General features: G+C 45.3%; 1 protein-coding gene across 4 annotated transcripts in view; it reads left to right on the forward strand.

Annotated features, from left to right (window-relative positions):
* Positions 1–24,775, forward strand: part of ILDR2 (immunoglobulin like domain containing receptor 2) — a 35,152-nt gene extending 10,377 nt beyond the window's left edge. The window contains exons 4-10 of one of the 4 annotated variants that reach the window (XM_042810097.1): positions 7,344–7,400; positions 11,722–11,868; positions 12,614–12,790; positions 17,896–18,012; positions 19,619–19,829; positions 20,699–21,377; positions 21,837–24,775. In XM_042810097.1, the coding sequence (XP_042666031.1) occupies positions 7,344–7,400; positions 11,722–11,868; positions 12,614–12,790; positions 17,896–18,012; positions 19,619–19,829; positions 20,699–21,377; positions 21,837–21,872 (1,424 nt within the window). In that variant the 3' untranslated portion in view covers positions 21,873–24,775. The remainder of the gene's footprint in view (positions 1–7,343; positions 7,401–11,721; positions 11,869–12,613; positions 12,791–17,895; positions 18,013–19,618; positions 19,830–20,698; positions 21,378–21,836) is intronic. The other 3 variants (XM_042810098.1, XM_042810100.1, XM_042810101.1) reach the window with 3 other exon arrangements.
* The last annotated feature ends 627 nt before the right edge of the window (positions 24,776–25,402 follow it).

Raw genomic sequence — 25,402 nt, forward strand, 5'->3', positions numbered from 1 at the left:
GATCTGAGCACTTCAGAAGTCGTAACAGATGTGTGGTAAGAGTTGTTTTTTCCTGCTGCTCTTTGAATGGAACTTGGATTCCTTTTAGACATGGAGCAGCAGAGAGCTAGTATGTCTTGCAGACACTGCCCTTCCTACTGCACATTGCTGTTTGCTCCATGCTGGCAGTGGTCTTTCAAAAATATTTTCCATTGCTTATTTTGAGGCTGCTGCATGGTTTAAGCCTAGATTATAATTTTGAGTAGAGCAGATGTTCTACATGCTTAATCAGAATGAAAGAGGAAACAAAGATTTCTCATCTAATTGTTTCTTGTTAATGCCAAGATGTAAAGTGTATTTGGGTTAGAGAAAGATGCTGCTTGGCAGGGAGTTTAATCTCATTTACAAACTTTGGAAGGTTGGAGAAGCAAAAGTGGTAGATACCTACTGGTAGTGTCAGTACACAAGTAGAAACTTAGTTTAAAAGTAAAGGATCCTGCTTTTATGCAGTGAAACAAAACATGAAAATTTGGTCAAAAGCTACTCTGTCACAACCTGGGGCCAAATCCCAAACCTGATTAAAATTACAGTATTCCTTTTTTTCCTTAGAGGAAAAAATTGCAGAGATTTCTGGCTTTACTTTGCAGTTTTCCCAAAGGAGTCTCTGTAGCTGGTTCACCTAGGCCATTATGGGATTGCATATTGAGCTTTGTCACCTCTACATGTCACACTGGCGTGTGCACAATGTGGACAGCTCCAGGTAGCATCAGAGAATCCCTTGCACTGTCTTCATTTCAAGCCTATTTCTGAAAAGCACATAAGCATTTATCTACATCCATTCATACTCAGCAAAGCTGATAGGATTTATAGAGGTATACCTGATGTTAAGCATGTACTTACATACTTTGCTGAAAAGATTGTTCAGTAGGTTTTGCTTCATCAAGGACTTCAACTCTCTCTAAGGGAATCAGCAGGCAAGGGAAGAGGGATGGTAACCTCTGTGCCTCAGGAACACGAAAGAGAATGAACCTATTGTAAAGAGAGAAAATGATTTCAATTTGGAAGTGTTATTATACATTTGTCAAATATTTGTATCTTGGGTTAGAATCTCCTGAGTCTAATGTGCTAGAAATGATATGAACTCTACTTTTGCTAATTTCTAATGTAGAACTTAGCAATGATACAACAGGAGTCAAACAATGCTTTCCACACTCATGTCTTCAATATTTTAGAACTCTTTGCTGACATTACAGCTGAGATAGTGAATCCATTTGCAATTTTGTAGTTGTTTTTTTTTTAACTGATAAATGTTTAAACCAAAAAACCTGAATCCTAAATTTCAGAAAGTCTCCTCCTCTAAGTAACTAGCAGCTGAGTGACCTGGCTCTTGAAAGATACAGACAATGCTGTTAATCACATTGTTATTCATAGCATCTATGCACTACTTTTTATATGAGCATGTCCACAGTCCTTAATAAAGTCATTCGGCACAGCCATTGTTGAAAGAAACTGCACCATCTATATGCACCAGCATATGGATGCAGGGTGCCTGGAGTTCCCTTTAAATTGGAAGCACAGAGCAGGTTCAGGAGACACTCCGTCCCAGGTGACCCAACTCACTTGAGCAGTCAAGCTTAATTGCATGGAACCTAGTAAGTTTTTCTGAAAGCCAGAATTTATGTATTGGATGCAGGGTCCTGCAAAAGCATCCATACTGCCCCTTTCCCAGGCTTTTACCTCTATAGAAAAATGGTGTGGACGTAGCCAGGCACAGCAGCTGCTGTGAAATGCATAGGTCTATGCAAACTTAGGAATGTTTGTGTTGCAAGCAAGTTTGTAAGTAGCTTAGATGTAGAATCATAGAATATCTTGGAAGGGACCTGTAACATAATAGAAAGCATAACAAGATGGCAGAGCAGCAAGGTCTTAAACTACGGCAAGCAGGGATCTCCTTAGACATGATAGCAATAGGCACAAAAATAAGAGAAAGAAACTAGCTACTCGAAGAAGGCCTGTAAGGATCTCCAGATGAGATGCCCTCAACTCCACTGCCAAGCCTTAAATGAGGTCTGGGAAGGGGTGGATTCTGCCTCCACCCCTTCTGGTCACTTGGGTGCGTCGCTTGCACCTGAGCTCCCCTGGGTTGGCCCTGCCTTCCCCCAGGTCCTCAGTCAGTGCTTCAAGCTCTGTCTCAGCATTTCCACTAGGGACCTCAAAGGTCATCTAGTTCCAACCCCTCTAATGTGAGCAAGATGGCCACCCGCTAGTTCAGGTGCCTAGGGCCCTATCTAACCTGGCCTTAAGTGCTTCCAAGAATGTGCTTCAAGACACAGTGGTTTCATTTCCACGAGCATTTCAAGTTGCTGGAGGAGGCAGCAGGGTGATCCACTAATTTCAGTTGTTGGTTTGATACTTTGGTCAGTGAACTTTGTGCTTTGTAGACAGCTGTTGCCTACCTCTTCTCCAATGAATTCAGCAGCCAATGCTGCATAAATGTACATTAGTGAAATATTATTTTATAACTGATCTTGTAGAGGCTTTAGCCTCAGCTTCTATAATATTATATGTTAAAAAACAACCATTAGTTCCATAAGCTTTTCTTAATATCTGATGTCGGCTAAAACTTAGCTGATGAGTAAACTGAAATCACAGAACCGTAAGGATTGGAAGGAACTTTTGGAGATCATCCAGTCCAGCCTCCCTGCTAAAGCAGTTCCCTACAGCAGATTGCACAGGAAAGTGTCCAGACAGGTCTTGAATATCTCCAGAGGAGACTTCACCACCTCTCTGGGCAGCCTGCTACAGAGCTCTGTCACCTTCACAGTGAAGTTCTTCCTTGTGTTTATGTGGAACTTCCTGTGCCCCATTTTGTGCCTGTTGCCCCTTGTCCTGTTGCTGTACATCACTGAAAAGAGCCTGGCCCCATCCACCTGGCTCCCTGCACTTTAGATATTTATAAACAGAGATCCTTCCCCTCATCCTTCTCTTCTCCATGCTCAACAGTCCCAGGTTTCCCACCCTTTCCTCATATGGGAAATGTTCCTGACCCCTCATCATCTGTGAGATCTTTGGTAGTTTGCATGACCAGCCAATACTCACATAGTCTAAAACCAGAATTTGTCACATCTAATACCTGTAGGTGGGAATGGAGGTAGACACATTTGCATGCAGCTTTACTGCACCGTACCTAATGTGCTAATAGAGACATGCGTCAGCTTTCAGAGAGGGTAAATATCTCCTGGGACCTGTGTGTATGGTGCGCAATGCTAATTAGATGGCTCTTACTTAGCAAAATGACTCAATACCTGGTATAAATATAGACAGGTTGTGTGCTGGGAGAGACTGTGTAATAAAAGGTGATGTGATAGAAAAGTTCTCGGCAAAATTTTCCCAGGCAAAGAGGACTGTTTCAGGATTCGCTCTGTTTGGCTCAGATGCTGCCAGCAGCATGCGAGCCAGCACTTGGTCGCAGTACTGGCAGGGATGTCAGTGCCCCCGGCTAGGTGCTGGGGATGAAAGGGCCAGGTCTCAGCCAGAAGGTGTCCACGGGCACCTTCACAGAGAGCGAGGGCTCTCTGATCCTGAGAGTGGGCAGAACCAGCAGGCAGAGGCAGCGCTGGGAAAGCTGGCAAAGGCCTGGGTGCCAGGGAGGCCACTGGCCTCCCCACCCCCAGCACAGTCCTCCTTGGGCACTGCCTCCTTTGTAATCAGTTTCAATACTTTATCTCCTACTCATCTCACGCCAGGCTACTCCTAGTTCTTTATTTCACGCCATTTAGGAGCCCTACTTGTTGCCTAGGATTTTTTACCCCTCTTTTCCTTCTTATTTGCCTGCGACAGCCACATGCTGGTCACAAAGGAGGCTGGTGTGATTAAAGGCCTCCCTTACTAAGGTCACCATGGCAACAGCCTCCTTGGAGGTCTTTGTTCCCTGCTAAAACTTTGATCTCCAAGAAGGGCTGCTGTTATTCTCCCTCCAATTGGCAGCAGGAAGGGAAGGATGGGAAGGAAGAGTAAAGTTTACTGCGAGCAGAGGGAGTGCAAAGGAACTTGCTGCAGAGAGCCGTGCTGTCCCAATAAATCTGCCAGCAGCTTCCCTGGAAAAGTGGTGGATTTACAAGTGTCATGCTTCCTCTCTGCTTTCTGGCCTCCCTGGGGCTGTGTCCTGTGCCAGGGCCTCTGGCTGTGGCACAGCTTGGCAGATTCTTCTGCCTCTGAGGGAGAAAATGTTCCCTTGCAGCTGCTGCCTCCTGTGGTCCCGCAGCTGCAGGTGGAGCTGCGGAGGCAGCCCCAGGCAGGAAACCAGTTCAATGGTTATTCTTGCATTTACCAGATCCATATCACACTGATGCAGTTGCCAGTATTTACCATGTTCTCATATTTATCCAATTGCCGCGCTCCTGACTGCACCTGCACCTACTTTATTCCTACCATTGTTCTCTTTTGCTAAGCACTTATCCTCATTATTTTCATGTCTTTTCTCTGCTCAATAACTGTTTGACTCCTGCTTTTCCCTGCTCCACTGCTATTTGTTCCTTTCTACTCTAGTCCATTCTTCTCTTGCCTATCAGCTTCTGTCCTCACCCGCATCCCTGTACCCTGCGCACCATTGGAACTCTGCAGCCCTCAGCTTTCCCATTCTGTCTCTCCTCCACTGTTGTGCTGTGCTGTGTTGCCACAGGCTGGGGGCTGGTGGCCTGCTACCAGTGGCCTGCTAGGCCTGGGGCATGCAGGGTGCCTGCTGTGGGAACAGTGATGGGAACGTGTCCCAGATTTGCGCTCACATGAGGACAGGCTCCTGGCTCGAGCAGAGCTGCCTGGGACGACCCTGGTAAACAGGACCATTCTCTGTATTCCTTCTTTCATTCAATGGTGCCTGCAGGGAGTTCAGTGCTGGGAGCTTGCATGGAAGACATCTTTGCAGATGGAGTCACGCTGCACCTTAGCAGCCATGGTCCCTTCCTGAGTTTGTGTTGCTGGTAGTGTGGAGGGAGGTCAGCCTCTGCGAGGAGCACCGCCAGGAGCCTCTCGTCACTGTGGCAACCCGGCCTATGGCCAGACCTGGCTTGTCTGGCCCTGAGCAGAGCAGCAGCGGGGGGAAGGGTTGTCAGGGAATTCATTTGGGGGGAGAAACAGGGAGAGCTGAGATGCAGTGGAATCTGGGGGATACAGCCGCCCAGAGCTGAGGCTGAGGGGCAGCCCTCCTGTGAAAGCTTTGTGCACCCCCTCACAGTCACAGTGGGGCTCCATGGGGCTGGGACAATAACCCCTCAGCAGGACTCAGACAGGCTGCACAGACAGGGAAGCAGTGACTGGTTATAGGTAACACGGGAAAACTGCTTTGGTTGTCTTTATCATGAGTCTTCACAGCGCTGTTGTTTTTGGGGGATGCTTCTTATGTCTTGAGTGTAAGGTTCCTCTGGAGGATCACAGGGCACTGTAAGTCCCAGCAAGTGCAGGGGTTGAGGCTTTTATCATAGAATAGTTTGAGTTGGAAGGGAGCCTTAAAGGCCATCCAGTCCATTTCCCTGCAGTAAACAGGGACACCTACAGCGCCATCAGGTGTTCAGAGCCCTGTCCAGTCTGACCTTGAGTGTCTCTGGGGATGCCCTGTACACCACCTCTCTGGGCAATCTGTTCCAGTGCCTTGCTAACTTTTAGGATAGTTTCAAAACAAAGCATGGCTGCTTGGGCTTGTGAGATGGAGCTTGAGCTTTATAGAGCTGTCACTGGGATTGCACGGTGAACAGCCTTGCATTAGCTGTTCGCCTCTAGTTGTTTGTCCATTGATGCCTGCTGCTGGTCTTGGACTGTAACACAGAGGACCTACCCTGCATGTATTATGTGCGTGCCCATTTTTTGAGAGCAGAAAGCACACATAAGGTCTTCTGTACAATGAGCTAGCTGGCAGCAGTTTGGACAGTCGATGCTATCAATGTTATGAAACTGTATCTGTAGATTAAAATATTGCAGTATGCTGGTGGCAGGAGTCCTTTTCAAAGTAGTAAATGAGGAACAACTATCTGAATGTTAAGCTTTGTGTCTTTTGCTAAGGCTTCAGGAGCACCCATGATGGTGTTACAGTGAGCAATAGACAGCTTTGATGAGTTGCAACTGTTTGCAAAGCACTGCCTACATTCAGAGGATGTTTATTATGGCTCCAGCAGGCATCCTGGTGGATTTTTTATATCTACAGAATCTCTGCTGAAACATTTAAGGAAAACAGAGAGTGGCAATCTCTTTGATTATAGCACGCTTCAAGGACAGGCTAGAGAGCAAGGAACTTGGGATCCAATTCATCATTGTCTGAGCACTGCTTCGTGCTGGACCTGAAGGACTATGGGGCAGCCTTTGCACTGGCTAGTCCTTAGCTGCCTTTGCTATAGTCCATCCACAACATATCTCTCTCTCAAATGCAACTCCCCTACCTTATGTATGTCATTAGAAAACCAAGCACGAACCTGATGCAATTTAAAGGAGCACAAAGCACAGATGCACACGGTCATGTTCTGCCAGTGCATAGATGTGTGTAAATTATATCTGAACACTGTGTAGGATGTTTGCTGTGTATCAGAAATATCCCAGACATTCAGTGCCAAAACAAATAGGCCCCAAACTGCCGTGGAGCTTGGATTTTTTGTTGTGTTCACTTATAAATTAAAAGTCAAATTCTTTTGTTTATTTGTTTGTTTTCCTTTTGCAATGTGATTCCATGAAGTTGCATAGGAATCTTTCCCTGGTTAATTTGCTCCACTGCAGCCTTGTCTTTATACAATCTCAATGAGTTGTTTGTTCATTGTGAAACAACCAGTACATACTCACAGTCATGTTTCAAAACATCTTTCCTGGAGCTGTTTCTGAAGCTGCAGAGCCCCACAGAGCCCCATCCCCTGGTGTCGAACGCATGTGACTGACTTGCCAAGGGCCTTGCGTTAAAGATGCTTTACATCCATTTGAAAACTATACCAGTAATATTTTTAAAGTAAACCAAATTCTTATGTTTGAAGGCTGTTGCGCATGTCCAGGAGCTTTTTGTATGTGCAAAGCATAACTCCAGCAAGATACTATCTTGTAATTATGTCAAGGAGACCTCCCTGTTCTTGTTGTTTTGTGCCTAAATCAGAGCAACTCTGCTCCAGATTATTCCTCCTGTTGCAGCTCTGCTAATGAAGACACAGTGCAAGGCCAGACAAATGGAAGTGGTGCAGGGGCAGACACCAGGCACTGAGCGTGGTGATATCTGTGGTTGACAGGAGTGCAAGTGGGCTGATGATGAAGGGGACTGAAAGCTAAGGCAGGGGCTGGGAAGTTTGTTTTTCTTGCAGTAACCTTTCTCCTTGTTCTCCTCCTTCTGTCTTTTCTAGGCAGGACAGGGCTGCTTGCTGATCTCTTGCCCAGTTTTGCTGTGGAGATTATGCCAGGTATTCAGCCATTTCACCCATTAATTACCCAGTCTTCTGTCATCTTGTCTGTTTATCCTTCTGCAGCATCTTTTATGTGGTGTACATTTTAACTCGTGTATTTTATCTGGGGAAGAAAAGAAAAAAAAATCCTTGTTGCTTACTGAGAATGTGTGTTGGATTGAAAATGGAGGATTGAATCTGGGACAGGGACAGGAACGGGAGGTCTGGGAGGTGACCCATAGAGATGTTAATGCCCTGCCAGGATCACTGTGATAGCAGAAATTCCAGTGCTGTTCAGAAGAGGTTTCGTATCAAGCTCTCTGCTAAAGCAAAGGTAACACTGCTGCAACCTGTGAAGACACTGACAGCTTCATGTGCCCATATGGCTCTGTGTGTCACCCACCCTAGCTTGCTAGGAGCTTCCTCTGCCTGGCTGTGTGCTGTGGGTACTAATACAGCCATGGCCACAGATGGTAGCACAGGAGGTGCTAGCAGTAGAGCACTGGCTAGTGACACGTTGGTGGCACAGTCCTTGTGCTGCATGGCCAGGGCATTATCTAGGTGATACCAGGTGGTTGGATGGGCTGTGAGAGTTCTCTGCCCATGACAAATTGCTCACAAGCCAAACTAACAGCTGCCAATTCTGGGCTCCTTAAAGAAGAAACAGCAACACATTGTCCTTGAGAGGGAAGAGCTGTGGGAACATTTAGCCCTAGAGTCATGATCATCCCCTGACAGTGCCCAAGAAGGCATTCTTTCACACCTTTGTGCAAAAATGCATCTCCACATAAATGTGTGAAGCTATTTTCAAAGCTGTCCCAAAGATGGAAATGGAGAGAAGGCAAATACTCCCCACCTCCAAAGTAACCAAAAGCTCCCTTGAAGCTCACTGTGGCAGGAAAGGGATTGATGTCTTCAGCACAGACAGAGATTGATTCTCTGTTTCCTAACATTATTTTTCACTATTTACAGTCTTAATGGGTATAAAATTCCTGTATGTTGACCAGGTAATTTTCTGGTACCCCCACGGTGTGTGTATAAACAACAAGAAAGCATAGAAGGCAGTGACAAACCACACATCATCTGAGTAAACAAAATCAACCGCTCTTAAACACAAACCGGTGGTTTTCAGGCAGTGAGGCCACGTAGCATTTCAACTTGGTAAACAATTAAATCTCAGGGTTACACAATTGTTTCTGGAGGAGCTGTGAGAGAAGGTAATGGTTGTTCCAGCTAGAATTAGGGAATTGCAGGTAAAGCTGTTTGAACTCCCAGTTTTGTGCATTAAGGAGGAGCCAGCAGGCTCTTTTACTGCTTTCATGGCCGTATCACAGAAGCAAATGGTCTAACTTTCTGTGAGATCAAATCCTGACTCATAGGTCCCCATGACCGGGATGTGGATTTTAGGTATCTTCTAATGGTGCTGAGTGAATATATTGCAGTGCATAAAGCGCATACTAATCTGATATCTTTTTATACTCCAAGAACATTTTCAGAAGGACCACAGGTATGCTACAGTGAACTTGCTATTTTTTTCCTCTACCAGGCTTTTGTCCCTTTATCTTTTTATCTTTTGTTAGTGAAGAGTTCACTGATAGGTCTGGAGACCTGACACCTGCACTTCATTGTGTAGCTGTGGCTGGTCACTTCCATCATGCAGTGCTTTTTTTTTCAACAGGAATGTGACAAAAGAAGCCTCTGAGCTGTTGTCCTGCTTGGAGTGGCACAGATTAGGAAACACCAGACTGGAATAAATAGTCTGGCTCTCTATCTTTCTTGCTTCCCAAGCACCTTTTAATTTTATACTTCTCATAAGCTTAGTCTGATTTTGTCCTTTCTTTCTCCCATTGGATATCTTTCTTTGATACACTGCTTCTAGCTTCCATCTGCATTGCTCATAGCCTGTTTACGCTTGTTTATTTAGGACCTTTAACTATAATGCCTTTTTTTCCCCCTAGCATTCATTCTCCTAGCATATTTCCAGGCAACAGCTATGACTGCTCTCAGCCTTCTTTTTGATGGACTAATGCAGCAAACTTCTGCTCTCACTGCAAGGCAGGTTGTCAAATCCCTTCATTGCTCTTGAATCTTTGCTTTGCATCAGCTGCTGCCTCAGTCAGCCTTTTCTTGTACAAAGATGACCAGAGCTGTATAACATCAGTAATTTCAGGTGGAGTCGCATGAAGTCCTCGTGTAAAAGCATTCCTGAATGCTCCTGGAAATACCTCCACTATGGAGCACTGGATTATTTTTACTTTTTTTTGTAGATGTATAACATTAGCAGTTACAGTTGTCCTGTGGTGGAATTGACCTTTCTTTTTTGTTTGTTTTCAAGTAACGTGGTCCCCATCACTGCAGAAACTGTCCTTGATCCTTGAACGTGCAACTCTACAATTATTGTTGCGTACCTTGAAATTCAGCGTATTGTCGTGTTTCGTGTTTCTTACTGTAGGCCCAAGGACAATTTGCCCTTTCTTTAAGACATCCCATTCTTTGGTGACTATGCTTTGCTACCTCTTGCTCTCAAGCTGCATTAACACGTTCTTATTTTCTGTCAAGGTCATTCAGGAAAACAATAAAATGGTTCCTAGAACCATCCTGAGGAATTGTACTAGTAAGTTCCTATCAGCTGTTACCTTTCAATTGATGAATGCTTCCCTCCAGCCATTTCCTTATCTGTTAGCTCTTCTTTTTCTTCTTGATATAGACTAACAAAAAAAAATAATTCCACAAGGACCAAAATTAATGCAAATTTAAGAGAAATTCAGCTGTTTCAGCCACGAGCGAAATAAAGTATTCAAAAAACATAAAACATTTCACTTTACACTTCTGAAATGAAGTGTTTTGATTTGTAAATGCCAGATCTTTCGCTGACATTTTTTTAAAGGAAATTTGAAAGGAATTTTAAAGGAAGTTTGAAATTAAAAATTGCATTTAATAAAGGCAGTGGTTTGTAAAAGGATAAAGGAAAATGCCAACAAAGGCAACAATTTTACTTCTGTTCAAGCAGAATGCTCTGGATGAATCAAAAATGAGATTTCTCGTCTTCGTGTTTTAAGAACTAAGAACTAGACAAATCTTGTGTTTTGGTTGTTCCAAGCTGAACACCTTTTCTGGCCTCTTCAGCTCAGTGACCCAGGTGAGAGGTACTGCATTTATCCAGTGTGATTCTGTACTCACACTGCAATCCTTGCAGCAGCCTTCTGCAGCTTAAAGAACAGTGTACTGGGAAGCCCTGCAGTGAACACTTGACTTCTGTTCAGAAAGAGTGGTCTGTTGCTGTTTCCACCGCTGAACAACCCTACCACTTCTTTCTTTGCCTTCCTAGCAGCTTTCCAAGGTGGCTGGACAACCTTGTAGGAACTTGTGGAGGCCTTCCCAGCTGGTCTTCATTTACCAGCAGTCTTGAGTTCTGGTTAGGTGGTTACATCCCTCTGCTGCAAAGGGGTAAATTCAAAGTCTTGGAATTCCTCGGTGTGGCTGTGTTTACTGCTGATCCAGGGGGCTGCCGTGTGGGGGCATGTGCAGCTTTGTGCACACCATCCCCTGTGCAGTGCACGATGGTTAGACACGAAGCTGGGAGCTGCCCCATTGCAGGCTAGGCACCTGTCTGCACCACAGCTCCTGCTGCTGCAAGTTTCCCACAGCAGACTTTGAGAAACCTTTCCTTGCTCCCCTTCCCACATCATGTAAACGGAGACGATAAAAACCCCATCGTGATTTTTGTGACCAGCTCTTCTACCTCGTCTCTTTTACAGTCTTCATCTGAGGCGTAAGCGAAAATGAAAAAGAAGTGGCTGTTAGGTTTCCTGACTGGCTGCAGCGCCTGAATAGGATGTTCGTTCAGCACATTCAAAAGAATAATTGTGTGCGTGGGCCTAGTTGCGAAGGGGCAGGCCTGGCTCATTTGCTGGGTTATTTATAGCCTGCTTTTCGCCATAGTTTGTGCCCATTAAAATTAGAATATAGTTAGGGAACAAGCACACAAGCAGGGCATGAACGTAGGCAGGAAGAATGAGTCTTAGATGAGACACAAATGCTAATGGAGCACGTCCTGCAGCATTCATACAGGTCTGCTCTGGGACAAAGGGTTTCCGTATTGGGGAGACAGAGCTTTTGCCTCCGTGCTGCTCCTTCTCACATGGGAAGGGACTACGTTCCTGCAGCTCTGGTTCTCAACACCATGTGCCATTTCTGCTCAATGCAGTTCTAGGCCAGGAGGGAACCCACTTTTGCTAACAGTCCCACCTGCCTATCTCTGCAGGGACAGTGTTGCTGCCATTCCTTTCTCCAGTGATGTGCAATCCTGTAAGTTTCTTTTTCTCCCTGTTTTTTCCAGAGTGGGTCTTTGTGGGCCTGGTGATCCTGGGAGCGTTCCTGTTCTTCCTCCTGGTGGGGATCTGCTGGTGTCAGTGCTGCCCGCATAGCTGCTGCTGTTACGTCCGCTGTCCTTGCTGCCCCGAGTCCTGCTGCTGTCCCCGGGCGTGTGAGTGACCCCATCCAAGCTGATGCAGATCTTTCTTACTTCTGCTCCCTGGCAGGAGCAGAACAGGAGGAGAATCTGCAAATGTTGCTTCATTTGCCCTGAGCACTTTGCTTAACTGAAGAACTAGTTCCTGGGGAGTGAAGCATCTGACCTATTACTCAATGGTTGAGCGCTCAAAGTTAATTACAAATGTAATTTTCCAAGTCCTCCCTGCCTTGGCAGCTGTGCCTTCTTCACAGTGTCATGCTCCTCTTCCAAAGTTGCCATCATGTCAATGAGTGTTGTGGGGGCAGACTAAAACCATCCAGAGAAGTATTTTCCCAACATTGAAAAGCAGCTGCCTTCTGCAACAGTGCAGAATCCTTGTGACCCAGCAAGCTTCTCCCATCGGAGTCAGGCAGATCTGTCAAGTTTCGTGAGCCTCATTCCTGCAGCTTGAGTCATCAGTTGTTTCAGAAGCTGAATTGCCACTAAATGGTGGCAGCAGAAACGCTGTCTCAGACATGCTGGTTGTCTTTCTGTTGCCAGACATCTTACAGTGTTCGCTTGACATGTGCATTTTTTAATTCCCCCAGTTCCCGTGGAGGCTTAGAGAATATCAGATTGGTCCTTGTCATTTCATTTGTCCAGTTATCTCGTGCTGGGATGTCACCAGCATCAATGGTTTGCAGGTTTCTGTCATGTGACACGTGGGTCTGGAGAAAGCTGGTGCAGTGCTGACTGGTGTGTTCTTTTTGTTTTTCAGTGTATGTTGCAGGCAAGGCAGCAAAAGCAGGGTACCCTCCTGCGGTCTCCTCCATCCCAGGTCCATACTACATCCCCAGTGTTCCTGTAGCTGGTGTCCCGTCTCCTGCTGTGCTAATGGATAAGTCACACCCACCTCCCTTGGCTCCAAGTGACACTGGTGGAGGAAACCAAAATGGTAATTCACAGCATTCGGTCCACTTACTGGGAGCAGGGCTGAGAAAGGGAAGGATGAACATCATCTATAGAGTGCTATGAACAGGGTAATCCTGGAGAAACTGCATCTTGATCCTGACATTGACAATGACAGCCGCATCCCTTAGGGCCATGTAGTCCAACCTTCCTAGTGCTGTCAGCGGAATATCAGCTTGAGTAATGAATTAGGTCAGTGGAGAATGGGAGGTCCACGCTCTGATCCTCGTTTGATACAGCTGTAAAACTTCACTTGCAGGATAAAAAAGGGTGAATGGTTTCAGGGGAGCAGAAACAGTGGCCATTTTCTTCTTAGAGCCAATGCCTTAGAAGCTACTCTTTCTTGGTAAACCACTCTTGCTGCTCTCCATGGGTCACTGCTTGCCCTCCTGCAGCAGTTTCTGCTGTAACATGTGGTGCTGTCCATGTAACAATTTGGGCACAGGAATGTGCCTCTTCATCATTTCTACCCAAGAACATTAGAGGCTGGATCCCTTCCCCTGTGTTACGGAAGTCACTAGGTCATTTGGCTTATTCAGCCTTTTCATTTATGAACTGTGAGTGACAGAATGCTTCTAACTAGAAGGGAGTTATGGATCGATATCAGACACGGAGTATTGGTACGGTGGCTCTGTCTTGGTTCAGGGTCACTTCTCCTGCTGTGAAAGGAAGCTGCCTTCAGGAAGGATGAAGTATTTAGCCACATCAAGCATTTCAGGATCAGAGTAGCTGTCTGATCTGAAACTTTCTGGAGAGGAAGTGACTCTTACCAAGGCAGTCTCCATACTGACACAGTGTGTTTGCCATTGACTCAGCCACATCTGATTTCAAAGCACTGCACTGATAATCAATTGTTAAGTTTACTCATGACAGTGTGTTGATAAGAGAGTTCCAAAAAAAAGACACAGTCAAGTAGCATTCTCAAGTAATTAAGCTTTTGGAACAATCTGCAGCCTTTCCCTGCCCCAGTCAATGCATTAACCTTTCCAGAATTACTAGAAGTATTTTCCTTCAACAGTCTGATAGTTTTTTCCCCTGAAATAAAAACAGAGCCCTGGAATGAAACATTTTGAAATAGGAAATAAATCAGTCACTGACCCAAAGCAGAATGTATCCAATTGAAAAATCTTTGTTGGAAAGTGAAGAAAAACAGCTCAGTGCTTTTTTTTTTTTTTTTTTTTTTTTTTTTTTCCCTCTTGTGCTAAATGTCACTTCATGTAGAGTGTGGCATTGGCTGTGGGAACCTGAGGGATTTTGTAAGAGTCACGTCACAGACCCAGTACTCATCTCTTTACCAGCAGAGCACAAATGCAAAGTGTAAAACAGTGGATGTGTTTGGAAATAAGATGGAGTGGCTCTTGGCATCCATGTTTATAACACAGAAGGGTGCATTTATTATATAATCCAAAATGGTGAGTCTTAAGCCCTTAACTCAGAATTTGACAGGTAATACTACATGTTTCCATAGTGGTAATACTAATATTATTACACTGAGTTTTAGCTGTTGTGAAGAGACAACAGAATTTCTTAAGCTTTACTTTTCTTAATTAATATTTACTGTAATAGTTTGGACAAAGCCTTAGCCCGGATCGTGCTCCTGTTGTTCAGGGGATTGCATGTAAAATGTGTTCCTAGAACTGTGCCAATAAGGAAGATTGGTATCAACCTACATTCTCTTCCTTGCCTCTTAGGCTCCTCCATCATGTGCCAGCATATCCCCTAATTAGATGCTGTAGAAGAGAAAACAATTACGTGGCACTTCCAAACTATGTGTTTGCTGGTTGGCCACACAGCAAGCTAAACAAAACAGTTAATGGTTGAATGGATGGCAAAGGTCTTTGCCCAGAGGAAACACTAATTACGATTTCTGTGTCTTCCACATAGCCAGGATAAGTCTGACCTAAAACTTCTAAAAGCTTTATATCTGTGAGACTTCAGTCCTTCTGTCTGGTTCATTTAAAATTTGTCGATGGGATCAGAAATGCTCTGGGATGGAGAATGGAGGATTCTGTAATCCTGTCTTGCCTGTCTGCAAAGGGCAGCCTTTTCCTTAGCTGGCTTCTGTGCTTGGAGGTGACCCCTGTGAGGTGATCTGGTGAGCAAACTAAGGTGTGGGGATATTTTAAAGAGTAGCCTACAGTTAGTTACATAAATACCGCGCAACAAAGCTCCAGTGAAGCTTAGAAACTCTGTCTTAAACTTAGGTCTGAACAGGAAATAAAAGTGAAATTTCAGTTCTCATATTTAGAAGATGGTTGGCAACACATAAGTTAGGATGTATGCTCTGCCTATTTTAAATGTAATGGTTGCCTGGAGACTTGCACAGATTCTCTAATCCATGCACATAGGGAAGTCTTTGATCCAAGAGCTGAACTCCAGACCTCTCCTATGAGAAGTGTAGAAGGATGAGAAATTTCTTAATTCCCAACACTTGCCCAAAAAAAATAGCAGTGCTGTCCTTTCAGGAGAGGAAAACAGTTTACAGTTTTGTCTGACTTGGTTCCACCCACAGAAGAATAAAAAAAAGCCTGCCCGTAGTTACACAGATTAAACATTAGAAATTCATAAACTGTTCAGAAGAGGAAAATAAACTGTAACAGGGAAGAACATTCCATTCTTTGTGACTTAGAGAAGGAGTGGTTTAATATCCCTGCATCTTCATTTCCATATAATTGAGATGGGCTTAAAAATATGCAGACTTTATTAAAGGATTAAAGGATTCTGACAATTTGTAGAAGAAGAAGGGTATGAAGAGGAAGCATGTGAGAATTTGGTTCTCACGTGAGGGAATAATAAAGAGATTTAATAATTGCTGGAAGTATTCAATAAACTTAGAGACAAAATATGCCTTATCTATAATAGAAAATACCTTTAATGAGCTGCTCATGGTCATCTTTGCAGATTTAATTTGAAGGTTAATTTCTAGATGCTTACAGAATTAACCAAGAAGGTAGTTTTCCTTTTGATACACAGCTGCACTAGCGAGTCAAGCATGAAGCTAGCATGGTGTCTAGCTAATTCTCCCATCATTTTCAGGAGCTATAGATGTTGCCCAAATAGATGTTTGGCACAGTCTCAGTATGAGCGCTGGCTCTGAGCCAGAGTCTGGAAGCTGCTGCTCAAGGTCCCCAAAGGTTATTAGTAGGTCAGAGTCATTTCCAGCTGATGGTTTGTTGTTGGCCTGTGTAGAAATGAGGTGGTAGCTCAGCTGACCTCCCGAGAGACACGTTAGTAGGAAGAATAGCAAGAGGTCTCTTTCTTGGCAGTGTACCAGATCAGAGCTCAACAATAGTGAGGAATAGTGGAGAACTTGCTGTGCTGTTGCTCATGCTGTGCCAACCCTTCTTCATAGCTGCAGCCTCACTCAAAAAGACGTGCTGGCCTTCTGCTTTGAAAGGCAGAGGCAGAGTTCCTTGCATTCTGTAAGTCGTTGTGCATTTACAGTCATTGTACGTGCATTTATGGTGATAATAAAACTGAAACCCAGGCTGCTGTTGGCTGAGCTGTATGGGTTTGTTCTGGAGACACGCTGAAAGCAGGACTGTGATAGACACATACTACGTTTTAACACCTAATACCTTTTGTACAAAGTAATGCACAAAGTAGTATTTCAGGATGTAGTTATTTGCTTTACATGCACACAGTCAAAACCCTCAGTAAAGCACATTCCTTTCGCAGCAATTTTCAGGATTATTACAGGAATTGTTCCACCTATTTCTGTGGCACAGCTACTTCTGAGGCAGAGCCATGGTTATTTAATAGTGCACAGACACATGCATAGCCATTGAGGACAGAAGGTGCCTAAAAATACTGCTGGCAAGTCCTTACTCAGCCCACACAGTACATACTATGCAGCATACTATCAAACCCATATGTTAAGGCATGATCCATTGGGGTATGGAATAAAACAGAGAAGAAACAGTGGCTCAGTACCACCATCCAGCTGTTTTTTAAAATTATGCCTCAAGAGGAATGCTTGTGCAACACTGCAGTGTTAATGCAAGGGAATATACCAACCCCCTGGAAGGCAGACAGGTTCATTTTGTGGTGGTAAGTCACATCCTCATGACAGTGCTCTGGTGAGGCTTTGAACATTCACTCTTTTGGACTTAGACCTGTGTTCGTGTTCATCTTGGAGTAGCTCTGGGTTGAGACCTTCCTTAAACAATCTGCTGTAGAAACGTTATATTCTTCACAGCTCCAAAAGGCAGATTTCTACTTGCTAGCTGTAGGCCTGCCTTGAGGTCACCAGGTTAGCCATGAAGTGTGCTTGGAGCCAGCCTACTGGAGTTAGAGCTGCTGTAGCTCCAGGTGTGTCTCTTCTACATGAAGGAAGATAGCAAAGCCAAAAAAGCTGTCCAGACTTCCCCTGCAAATGGAGTAATCCCAGGAGTTGAGAGCTTAATGCATATGTGAGACTCACCTTTTCTGTAAGATAGAGCGCATAAAGAATGCCAGAGGAAACAGTTTCAGTTACTCAGTGACCTGATTGGCCTCTTTATTGAGTTTGGTATAAATTTCAAAGCAGTGTGATGTGCTTTATGGGACTCTGTTTCCATCTGTATCCTGTGGAGCTTCTGCCACATGTTCTTCTACCTTTGTGAGCAGAAGTCCTTGAGTGAGGAGATGGGCTGGTCCTGCTTAGTGCAGCTCCCAAATGCTCAGCCACCTACTTCCCCTGCAGTCTCATGACCCCTGCTGCATAGAAGCAGTCTGACCTTCTGGGACTGTTTCTCCCATGCCATGACAAATCCTTCCTGTATCACTGAAGGGAAACGTGTGCTACTTTTCTCCTTGTCATCCTCTGTAGGAGGTGGGGTCACTGTCACCATTTGATGTACGTGGTTCCATAGGCTGGGCATTTCCAAGCCATTTTTGCCGTCGCTGCAAACTTTATAAATGATGCAGCTGCTCACAACTTCACGTCCCACCTTACAGACAGATTTCTCCTGAAGCAAGGACTGACTCATTGTTTTGGAGGCTGCAGCCTACCTGCCTGCAGACATGAACTCAGCTATCGAAGCAGTATTGGCTGAAAGTCTCCTTGAACTTCAATGCATTTTCCACTGATTCCTTTTAATTTCTCCGTAGCAGTGCGCAAAGGGTACAGGATCCAGACTGACAAGGAAAGGGACTCCATGAAAGTGCTCTACTATGTCGAGAAAGAACTGGCTCAGTTTGACCCAGCGAGGAGAATGCGAGAGCAATGTGAGGAACGAGAACGGTTTGAATTTTTTTTTTTTCACTGACCTGAAAAGTACTCTGCAAATTCATAGCTTAAAGTTAGCTGTCTTTGTTTTGAGAGCCTCTAGGATATAATGCTTGGGATGGATAAAGTCTAGATTTTAGGAATCTGTGGGTATATTCTGATTTTGAAGAGCTGGTTCTTATCTAATCATCCTTCATTAGAGTAAACAAGGTGTGGGAAACTCAAACTATTAGGAAAATTGGCCACTCGAGTCACTGAACTTTTGAGTGATCGTTGTCTGAAAAGCCAGGTCTGTACTTGAGCCTTTTACAATCTGTAGGTATATGATAATACTGTAAATATAGCCCCCAGAATTTCTGCATGTCTTACAGTGTGGCTGCCTCTAAACTCCCTGCATGGCAAAATAGGAAAGGGATGATTTTATTGAAATTATATTCTATGGACTGCAGTGACTGCAGCATGGCTGGAGCAATGCAGAAAGTTTGGAATGATTGTTGCCCTGCAAAGTGACTACAAGAACTCTTCCATGCAGGAGTTCCTGCATGGAACTTCTCACTGTTTTCCTATGGCCTCTTGCAGGCTGTATAGATAAAGGCAGAGGGAGTTCTTAGGGGTGTCAGAGTACAAGGCCGAATGAGGATCTCCCTTGCTTTAGGAGAGAGAGGTGCAGTAGTAGGAAGGGGTATGAGAGGGACTAGTAGCACCGCTGTTTGTCCTGTGTCTGTTTTGTGCACAGAACAAAACAGCAGGGCAGGGGCTCAGTTCCTATATGCAGCACCCGACGTGCTGTGCTAACCCACATTAGCAGTGGTAGAGGCTCTTTTAAAACAGATATGTGAGATCCTGCAAATCAATGAAGGTAAGGGCTTTGGGGAATGACATTAAATCAAGGTTTTGTATGGATTAGGCATAACTAACAAATTATATGTACTTCTAAAACAGTCGTTGCTCAGTACACTGTCTTCTCCACCCACAAGATTTACTATAAAAAGACCTCTCCAGATTGGTGTGTCAGGCCTCCAGATGTCAATGTGCTTGATGAGGCAGAGACTGACAGTGATTCAGACAGTCTCTTATATTTTTTAAAAAAAACTTTTTTTTTTTTTTTTTTTTTTTGAGGGGGCTGTTTTTGTTTAACTGGGCAAATCAGGCCAAATCCAGAGCCAGCCTGTCTCACACCAGGAAAGGGGGGGTGGCACAACTGCTGTGACAATGTGCCACCTCGGGGTGGTGGAGAGCTCCCACGTGTTGGTGAAGCAGGGCTGAGGAGAGATTTCCATTCGAAGGCTGAGCTCAACTGTCTGAATGCAGGCATCTGATGCCATTTGAGGTACCCTTTGAATGTCCCCAGTTACTGAGTACTAGCTCAGAAGGTAGGTTTGGCAGCAGTCCTGTGTCCAAACTGAGACCCAGGAGCCTTAGGCTTCACATGAAGTTTTGGAGGAGATCCTTGGGTTCCATTTTGAATTTTTTCTAATGAAGAGCAGTTTAGCTTCTTTCTGAAAAAGCTGCAGCCACGTTTATTCCAGACTTCCTGTCTTCTCATCCTCACATACGCCCTGAGGTGATGCCTATCTTACTTATTTTCTACAACTTCCCCTGCAGATAACAACACTGTCTCTGAGCTCAGCTCTTTGCATGAGGATGATTTGAACTTCAGGCAGCCCTACCGCCAGGCACGGAGGAAACCTCTGCCTCCTGCAGAAGACCTGGATGGTGATGCTGAGTACTGGGCAGGAGTCATTGGTGGGGGCAGCACATCAAGATCACAGGCGATCTCTGATTACAGAGATGAGAGGGACAGTTTCCGGCACAGGTGAGGAGTGCTGTGTTTGGGAGGCTGCTGTATAAAGGTGATAAAGAAAGAAGAAAGGCTAGATGTACTGGGAGCTTTTCTCCATTTCCTCCTGCCCCGGTCCAGTCTACCAAGATGGAGAGAGGCTGTAGCTATAGAGAAAGATGGAAGTGTCATTAGATGAGGACAGCATGAATCTGGTTTCCACAAGTCTGCTGAAGCCTGCCAAGCTGGGCAAAGCTAGGTACTGATACCATTCCAGGTGGGGTGCAAAAGTGAGATAAATAGGAGAAACAGAGCTTCCATAATGCTCTACACAGATTTGTACCTGATCCCTTGGACAGTTTTTGGTGTTGGTGTGCTTTATTAGGAATCACAGAACTGGCACCTAGATGAGAGATGCTGTGTGTATGCTTTTCCCTCATATGCCAGCAGCCTGGTCTCCCAGAAGTAGTGGCAAGGATTTGTTTCCTTCAACCCTGGACTAGTGTTCCAGTTCACTTACTTTAAACCTGTTTCAGAATTAACCTTCTGTGAGCTTCTATAGCCAGGTTCTTAGGTTTTGCCAGCAGGACATACACCTACAAGTGCTGGGGGCAAGAGGAAGTAAGTCCAGTCCTGTCTAGTGAAGGACAAGGGAACTGCATCGTGGGGTTAATCTTGGGTAGACATGTAGAATCTGAACTATCCACAGTGGGCTGCCTTTACAGTTAACAGAGAGAAGTGGGCACTTCTAGAATGTGGTACATCTCTTGCTACGGAAGGTGATAAAAGCAGGTCAGATGATTCATGCCCCAACAGAGCCTGTTTCCCTCCATTATTTGTGAAGGCAGCCAAAAGATGAGTGTAGCTGATTCCTGCCCTCTAACACTATTTTCTCTCTCTTCCAGCCAGCAGAGATCCAAGTCCGAGATGTTGTCCCGCAAGAGTTTCTCTGTGGGAGTTCCAGCCGTCTCTATGGACGAGCTGGCAGCCTTTGCAGAGTCCTACAGCCAGCGGGCCCGGCGGGCAGACAGCCAGGAGACTCGGCGTTTCGAGCGGTCGGAGTCACGCAGTGGCCGTGCTGGAGGGCTGACCCATCAGGATAGCTCCATGGAGGAGTATTACACTAAGCGCAGCAGGGGGAACCGAGAGCCACTGACGGACTCGGAACGGGGCTGGTCGTACAGCCCGCCCCGGAGACGGGCCCATGAGGAGAAGCACCTGCCCAGGCTGGTGAGCCGGACACCCGGAGGGAGCCAGAAGTACGATCACTCCTACCTCAGCAGTGTGTTGGAGAGAAAGTCCCGGAGCTATGATGAAAACGGTGACCATTGTGAAACCCCCTCAAAGCTGAGCTCACAGCCCAGCCAGAGAGGAGGGGGAACGTATTACGCTTGGTCACCGCCTTCTACCTACAAATCTGATACGTCTCAGCAACAGACACCACCACCCGAGCAGGAGGAAGAGGAGGACACCCTGCCTCCCTACAGCGAGAGGGAGCTGAGCCGAGGCCCTTCTTATCGGGCCAGGGAGCAGGCCTACCTCAACGCCTCTGACAAGAAGAGGAAGAAGGATCCCAAGAAAACAGTGAGGCCCTGTCTTGTGCTGCTGATCCAGATAGGCTAAGTAGGGAGCCAACAGCCAGGGGTTGCTAACCAGTTTAGAGACTCCAGTTTGTGAGAGAGTAGAGCCTGGAGTCTAAGTGTGAGGAACCCTCAGTAGTGCAAGGAACTCTGCAGAGACCTCAGGGGCATAGTTGCGAGGTGACAGATGTTCCTGAGTGTTTGCCCATGAGCATGTGTGCCATGCATGCCAAAGGCACACAGAGTTACATGGGATGCCAGTAGGTGAAAAAAATCCTGCCCCAGTCTGGGCTAGCAAGAGCTGACAAACATGTAGTTTTTGGGGAGAGGGAGACAAACCAAAGTGGCCTGTGTGAGAAAAAAAAAAGGGTGTCAGCTTGACTACATTGTTGCCAAAGCTACATCCATCTGATTGTCTGTTCTGTGGGTGCTTTCCTATTGACATCTCTCTCCTCTCTTTCAGAATGATTTCCCAACGAGAATGTCCCTCGTGGTTTGAAGTCACTGTGGACATGTCATGCCAATGAGATGGATGCCATAATGTTGCTGCAGTGGAAAAGATGCAGAGCAACAAGCAAACTGGGCGCCAGTGAACCTTTTCAGCCACCAGCCAGGGACTCCTTGTTCAAAAATTGTTTCATCAGGGCGGTAGACTCCCATAAAGAGCACCCAATCTCAGAGGCTTTGGAAGTCTGCCAGGAGAATGAGCCAGGGCTCTCTTTGGCACCCTCCATTCTGCACGGGAAGGCAGCCATGTCCTTACGACCCCTGCAGCCCTGAACTAGGAGCAAGGCTGCCTTTGTGCCTCTTTTCCTATCTCACGTGCAGAAAGAGGCCTGTGTGCATACCTCAGGCTCCCTCTGTCTCCTCTGTTCACTGGATCAAAATTGTCTCCATGCTTAGAGTCTATTCTGTATCATTCCCACGCTGGGAGGAGACCTTGTTCTTACAGCTGCAGACTCCCTCCAAGGCTCTAAATTATGAAAGAAAATCTACATCCTTTCAGACACCACAGAGCAGGACTGATGAGGTGTTTCTTGCAAGGGCTGAACAGAGAGAGAGAGAGACGAGTGTGGTCTGGTTTGTTCAATATATTTAGTTATGTTCATTGTGTGCTGAGAGTTGCAAGTGAGATCGATGTATTGTTTTGAAAGTGGATCAAAGTAGCTTTTCTTGTGATGAGAGCATGATGTATTTTTTCCCCTTATCCCCAACTGTGATTTGTTTTGATAAAGTTGCATTTTCTTGCAGCTCAGCTATGACCCTTTAGAGCTTCAAGCTAGAATATCTACTCCACATATGGTAAGAGTGCTCCAACTTTGCTGGTGTTCTGCTCCCAGCACCTCCGGACTTAGTGGCCTTTTTATTTTAAAGAAGCGAAAGGCAAAAAGATGCAGTGAGAAGGTTGAAGATCTTTGTTCTGTGATACTGGGATTGCCCCTTTCTGGTCATTGTTCCCAGGCATTGAACAAGCAGTGACAACAATTGGAAAAGAATTGACACTGGGTGAACACGAACCTTGAAAGACCTTTTTCAATTATAGTCATTTCTTTCACTACAGTTGTGACATGATTTTAGTGGCTGTTGTCTCGGGAACAGCTGAATTTAGAATTGACTGCACCACGCCATCTGGAAGCCGACATTCTGGTTTTTGTGGGGTAAAATGCAGTCATTCCTCTGTTTTTTAGCTGCTAAAATTACATGAGGAAAAATAGTGGGAATTATTCAGGGTCTGGTATCTTGATCACCATCAGGCCTGGAAACAAGTTAGTACGCTGTTTTGTTGTGGATGTTGTCAGCCTCTGAAATGTCATCTCATAACTCTGGGCATCTGTTCATTACCTGGATTCAAATTCATGAGGTGCTCACTCAAGCAATATGTTTTTGAACACTGGATTGATTGATTAACATCAGTGCAGTTCTCCGTAAAAATTGCAGATTCATTTCTGTACAACTCCTTTGCAGTATTAGCTCACCAGGAGTGGTCATGGGAAAGGAAGAGTAATCTCCCCAGACTTGATGCTGTTGTCGTTTTTTTATGCTAGAAGATGAATGACAGAAGGATGGCTTTCTTTGCCACGCTTTTCTTCCTGGCCAAAGAAAGATTAGCCTGTAGGAACATAATATACCTGGATCTGTCTCACAGTACGGCTTGAGAAACTAAATTTTAAGTACATTTTGATCTTTTCTCATCATTAATGTATGTTCCTAGGAAAATCACAGCGCAGTTAACAAAAGGCTGGCAGGTGGTTTCCATCTGAGGTCTCCAAGGTCTTGAGGGGCCTACAGTGTTACTCGACATTGCATTTAAAATTAAACATTTCACCCTGACATATGATAACACTGTCAAGCAAAAAATGTTAATATTTTGTTGGTCTGAAAATCTTGGGAGGTCCTATGCCATGGATTTTAGGGAAGTTTAACCTGCTGTCCTTTCCGTCAAACATCCAGCAGACTCAGGAAGCACATCACCACATGGAGATTTGTTTGCATCCGCAACAGTGATTGTGTCAGAAACAGGCCCATTAGCAACATGGCTGTATCAGCATAAGTGGATCGTCTGAAAAGTAGCTTTGTAGAGTTGGGCTTCCATCTCCATAGTTGCACAACCCTAATGACCTGTGACTCCTGGATGAGCAACACAGAGGAGCAGGAAGACAGCAGCAGGTAGGGGTCATTTGTTTCAGAAGAGAGTAATGGTAGCTTTGTGCCTGTACCAACTTTAAGAGCACCTGCAGGATGCTGGCACTGGAAAATAATGAGCCTGATTATTGCACTTAGTCTGACAGTGACGGGGTCTCAAATTATAAATTTTCCAGTGATCAATTTTTATTGCTGGCATAAAGTTTAAATCTTTTTCATACAGGATATGGATGTCTGAGTCATGTTGATGATGCAGATGGTTTTGTTGCCTTCAAATGAAGCATCACAACAGTGACTAGCTAAGAAAACAACCAAGATGATAAGTGAATCCCATAAAAAATTATAAGCCCTTAGAGCAACAGCAGGATCAAATATTAGTGCTAAATCTGACTGTGCTGTCAGTAGTGTTATCTGGGCTTCAGAGAAAAGTCTTGACATAATGGGAAAGTAAATACCAATAGTAACGACTTCTCAGTGATCCCATTATGCCTTTAAAGTATACTGTAAAATTTCCATGGGGTGGGTTTAGTGCAAATATTCTCAGGCCATTTACGCTGAAATGGAAAGTTAACAAAGCCAGCACCTTGAATACTTAAAAACTTGGAGAAACTCCCACCTGAGACAGATAGCCAGAATTATTCTCTGTGTTGGCATAGAACTATAGAGTCCTGTACTGGTTATGGGCGGAAGGAACCTTAAAGACCATCCTGCTCCACCTCCCTTGCCATGGGCAGGAACACCTTCCACCAGTTCAGGCTGTCCAGGGCCCATCCAACCCAGCCTTGAGTGCCTCCAGGGATGGGATATCCACAGCTTCTCTGGGCAGCCTGTGCCAATGCCTCACCGCTCTCTGAGTGAAGAATTTCCTCCTAAACCTCCTAAATTTAACCTAAATCTCCTGTTTTAGTTTAAAACCATTCCCTCTTGTTGCTATCATACCATGTAAAAAAGTCAGACTCCATCTTTTTAATAAGCCCCCTTTAAGTTCTGAGAGACCACAATGAGGTCCCCTTGGGGCCTTCTTCAGTCTGAACCAGCTCCCTCTGCCTTTCATCATAGGAGAAGTGCTCCAGCCCTCTGACCTTTTGGCCTCCTCTGTACCTGCTCCAACAGCTCTGCATCCTTCTTGTTCTGAGGGCCCTAGGCTTGGACACAGTATTCCATATGGAGTTTCACGGGCAGAGCAGAGGAAGACAATCCTCTCCCTCACCCTATTGGCCACTCCTCTTTTGGTACAGCCTGGGATCCAGCTGGCCTGGACCGTGGGTGCACACAATGCACACTGCTGGCTTGTGTTTAGCTTTTTGTCCACCAGAACCCCCAAGTCCTTGGCAAGGCTCCTCTCCCAGTTGGTACATATCTGGGATTGTCCCAGCCCAGGTGTAA

This window comes from Centrocercus urophasianus, unplaced genomic scaffold, assembly GCF_019232065.1.
Source record: "Centrocercus urophasianus isolate 14NV4802_14NV808 unplaced genomic scaffold, USGS_Curo_1.0 seq_12, whole genome shotgun sequence".
Classification (NCBI taxonomy): domain Eukaryota; kingdom Metazoa; phylum Chordata; class Aves; order Galliformes; family Phasianidae; genus Centrocercus; species Centrocercus urophasianus.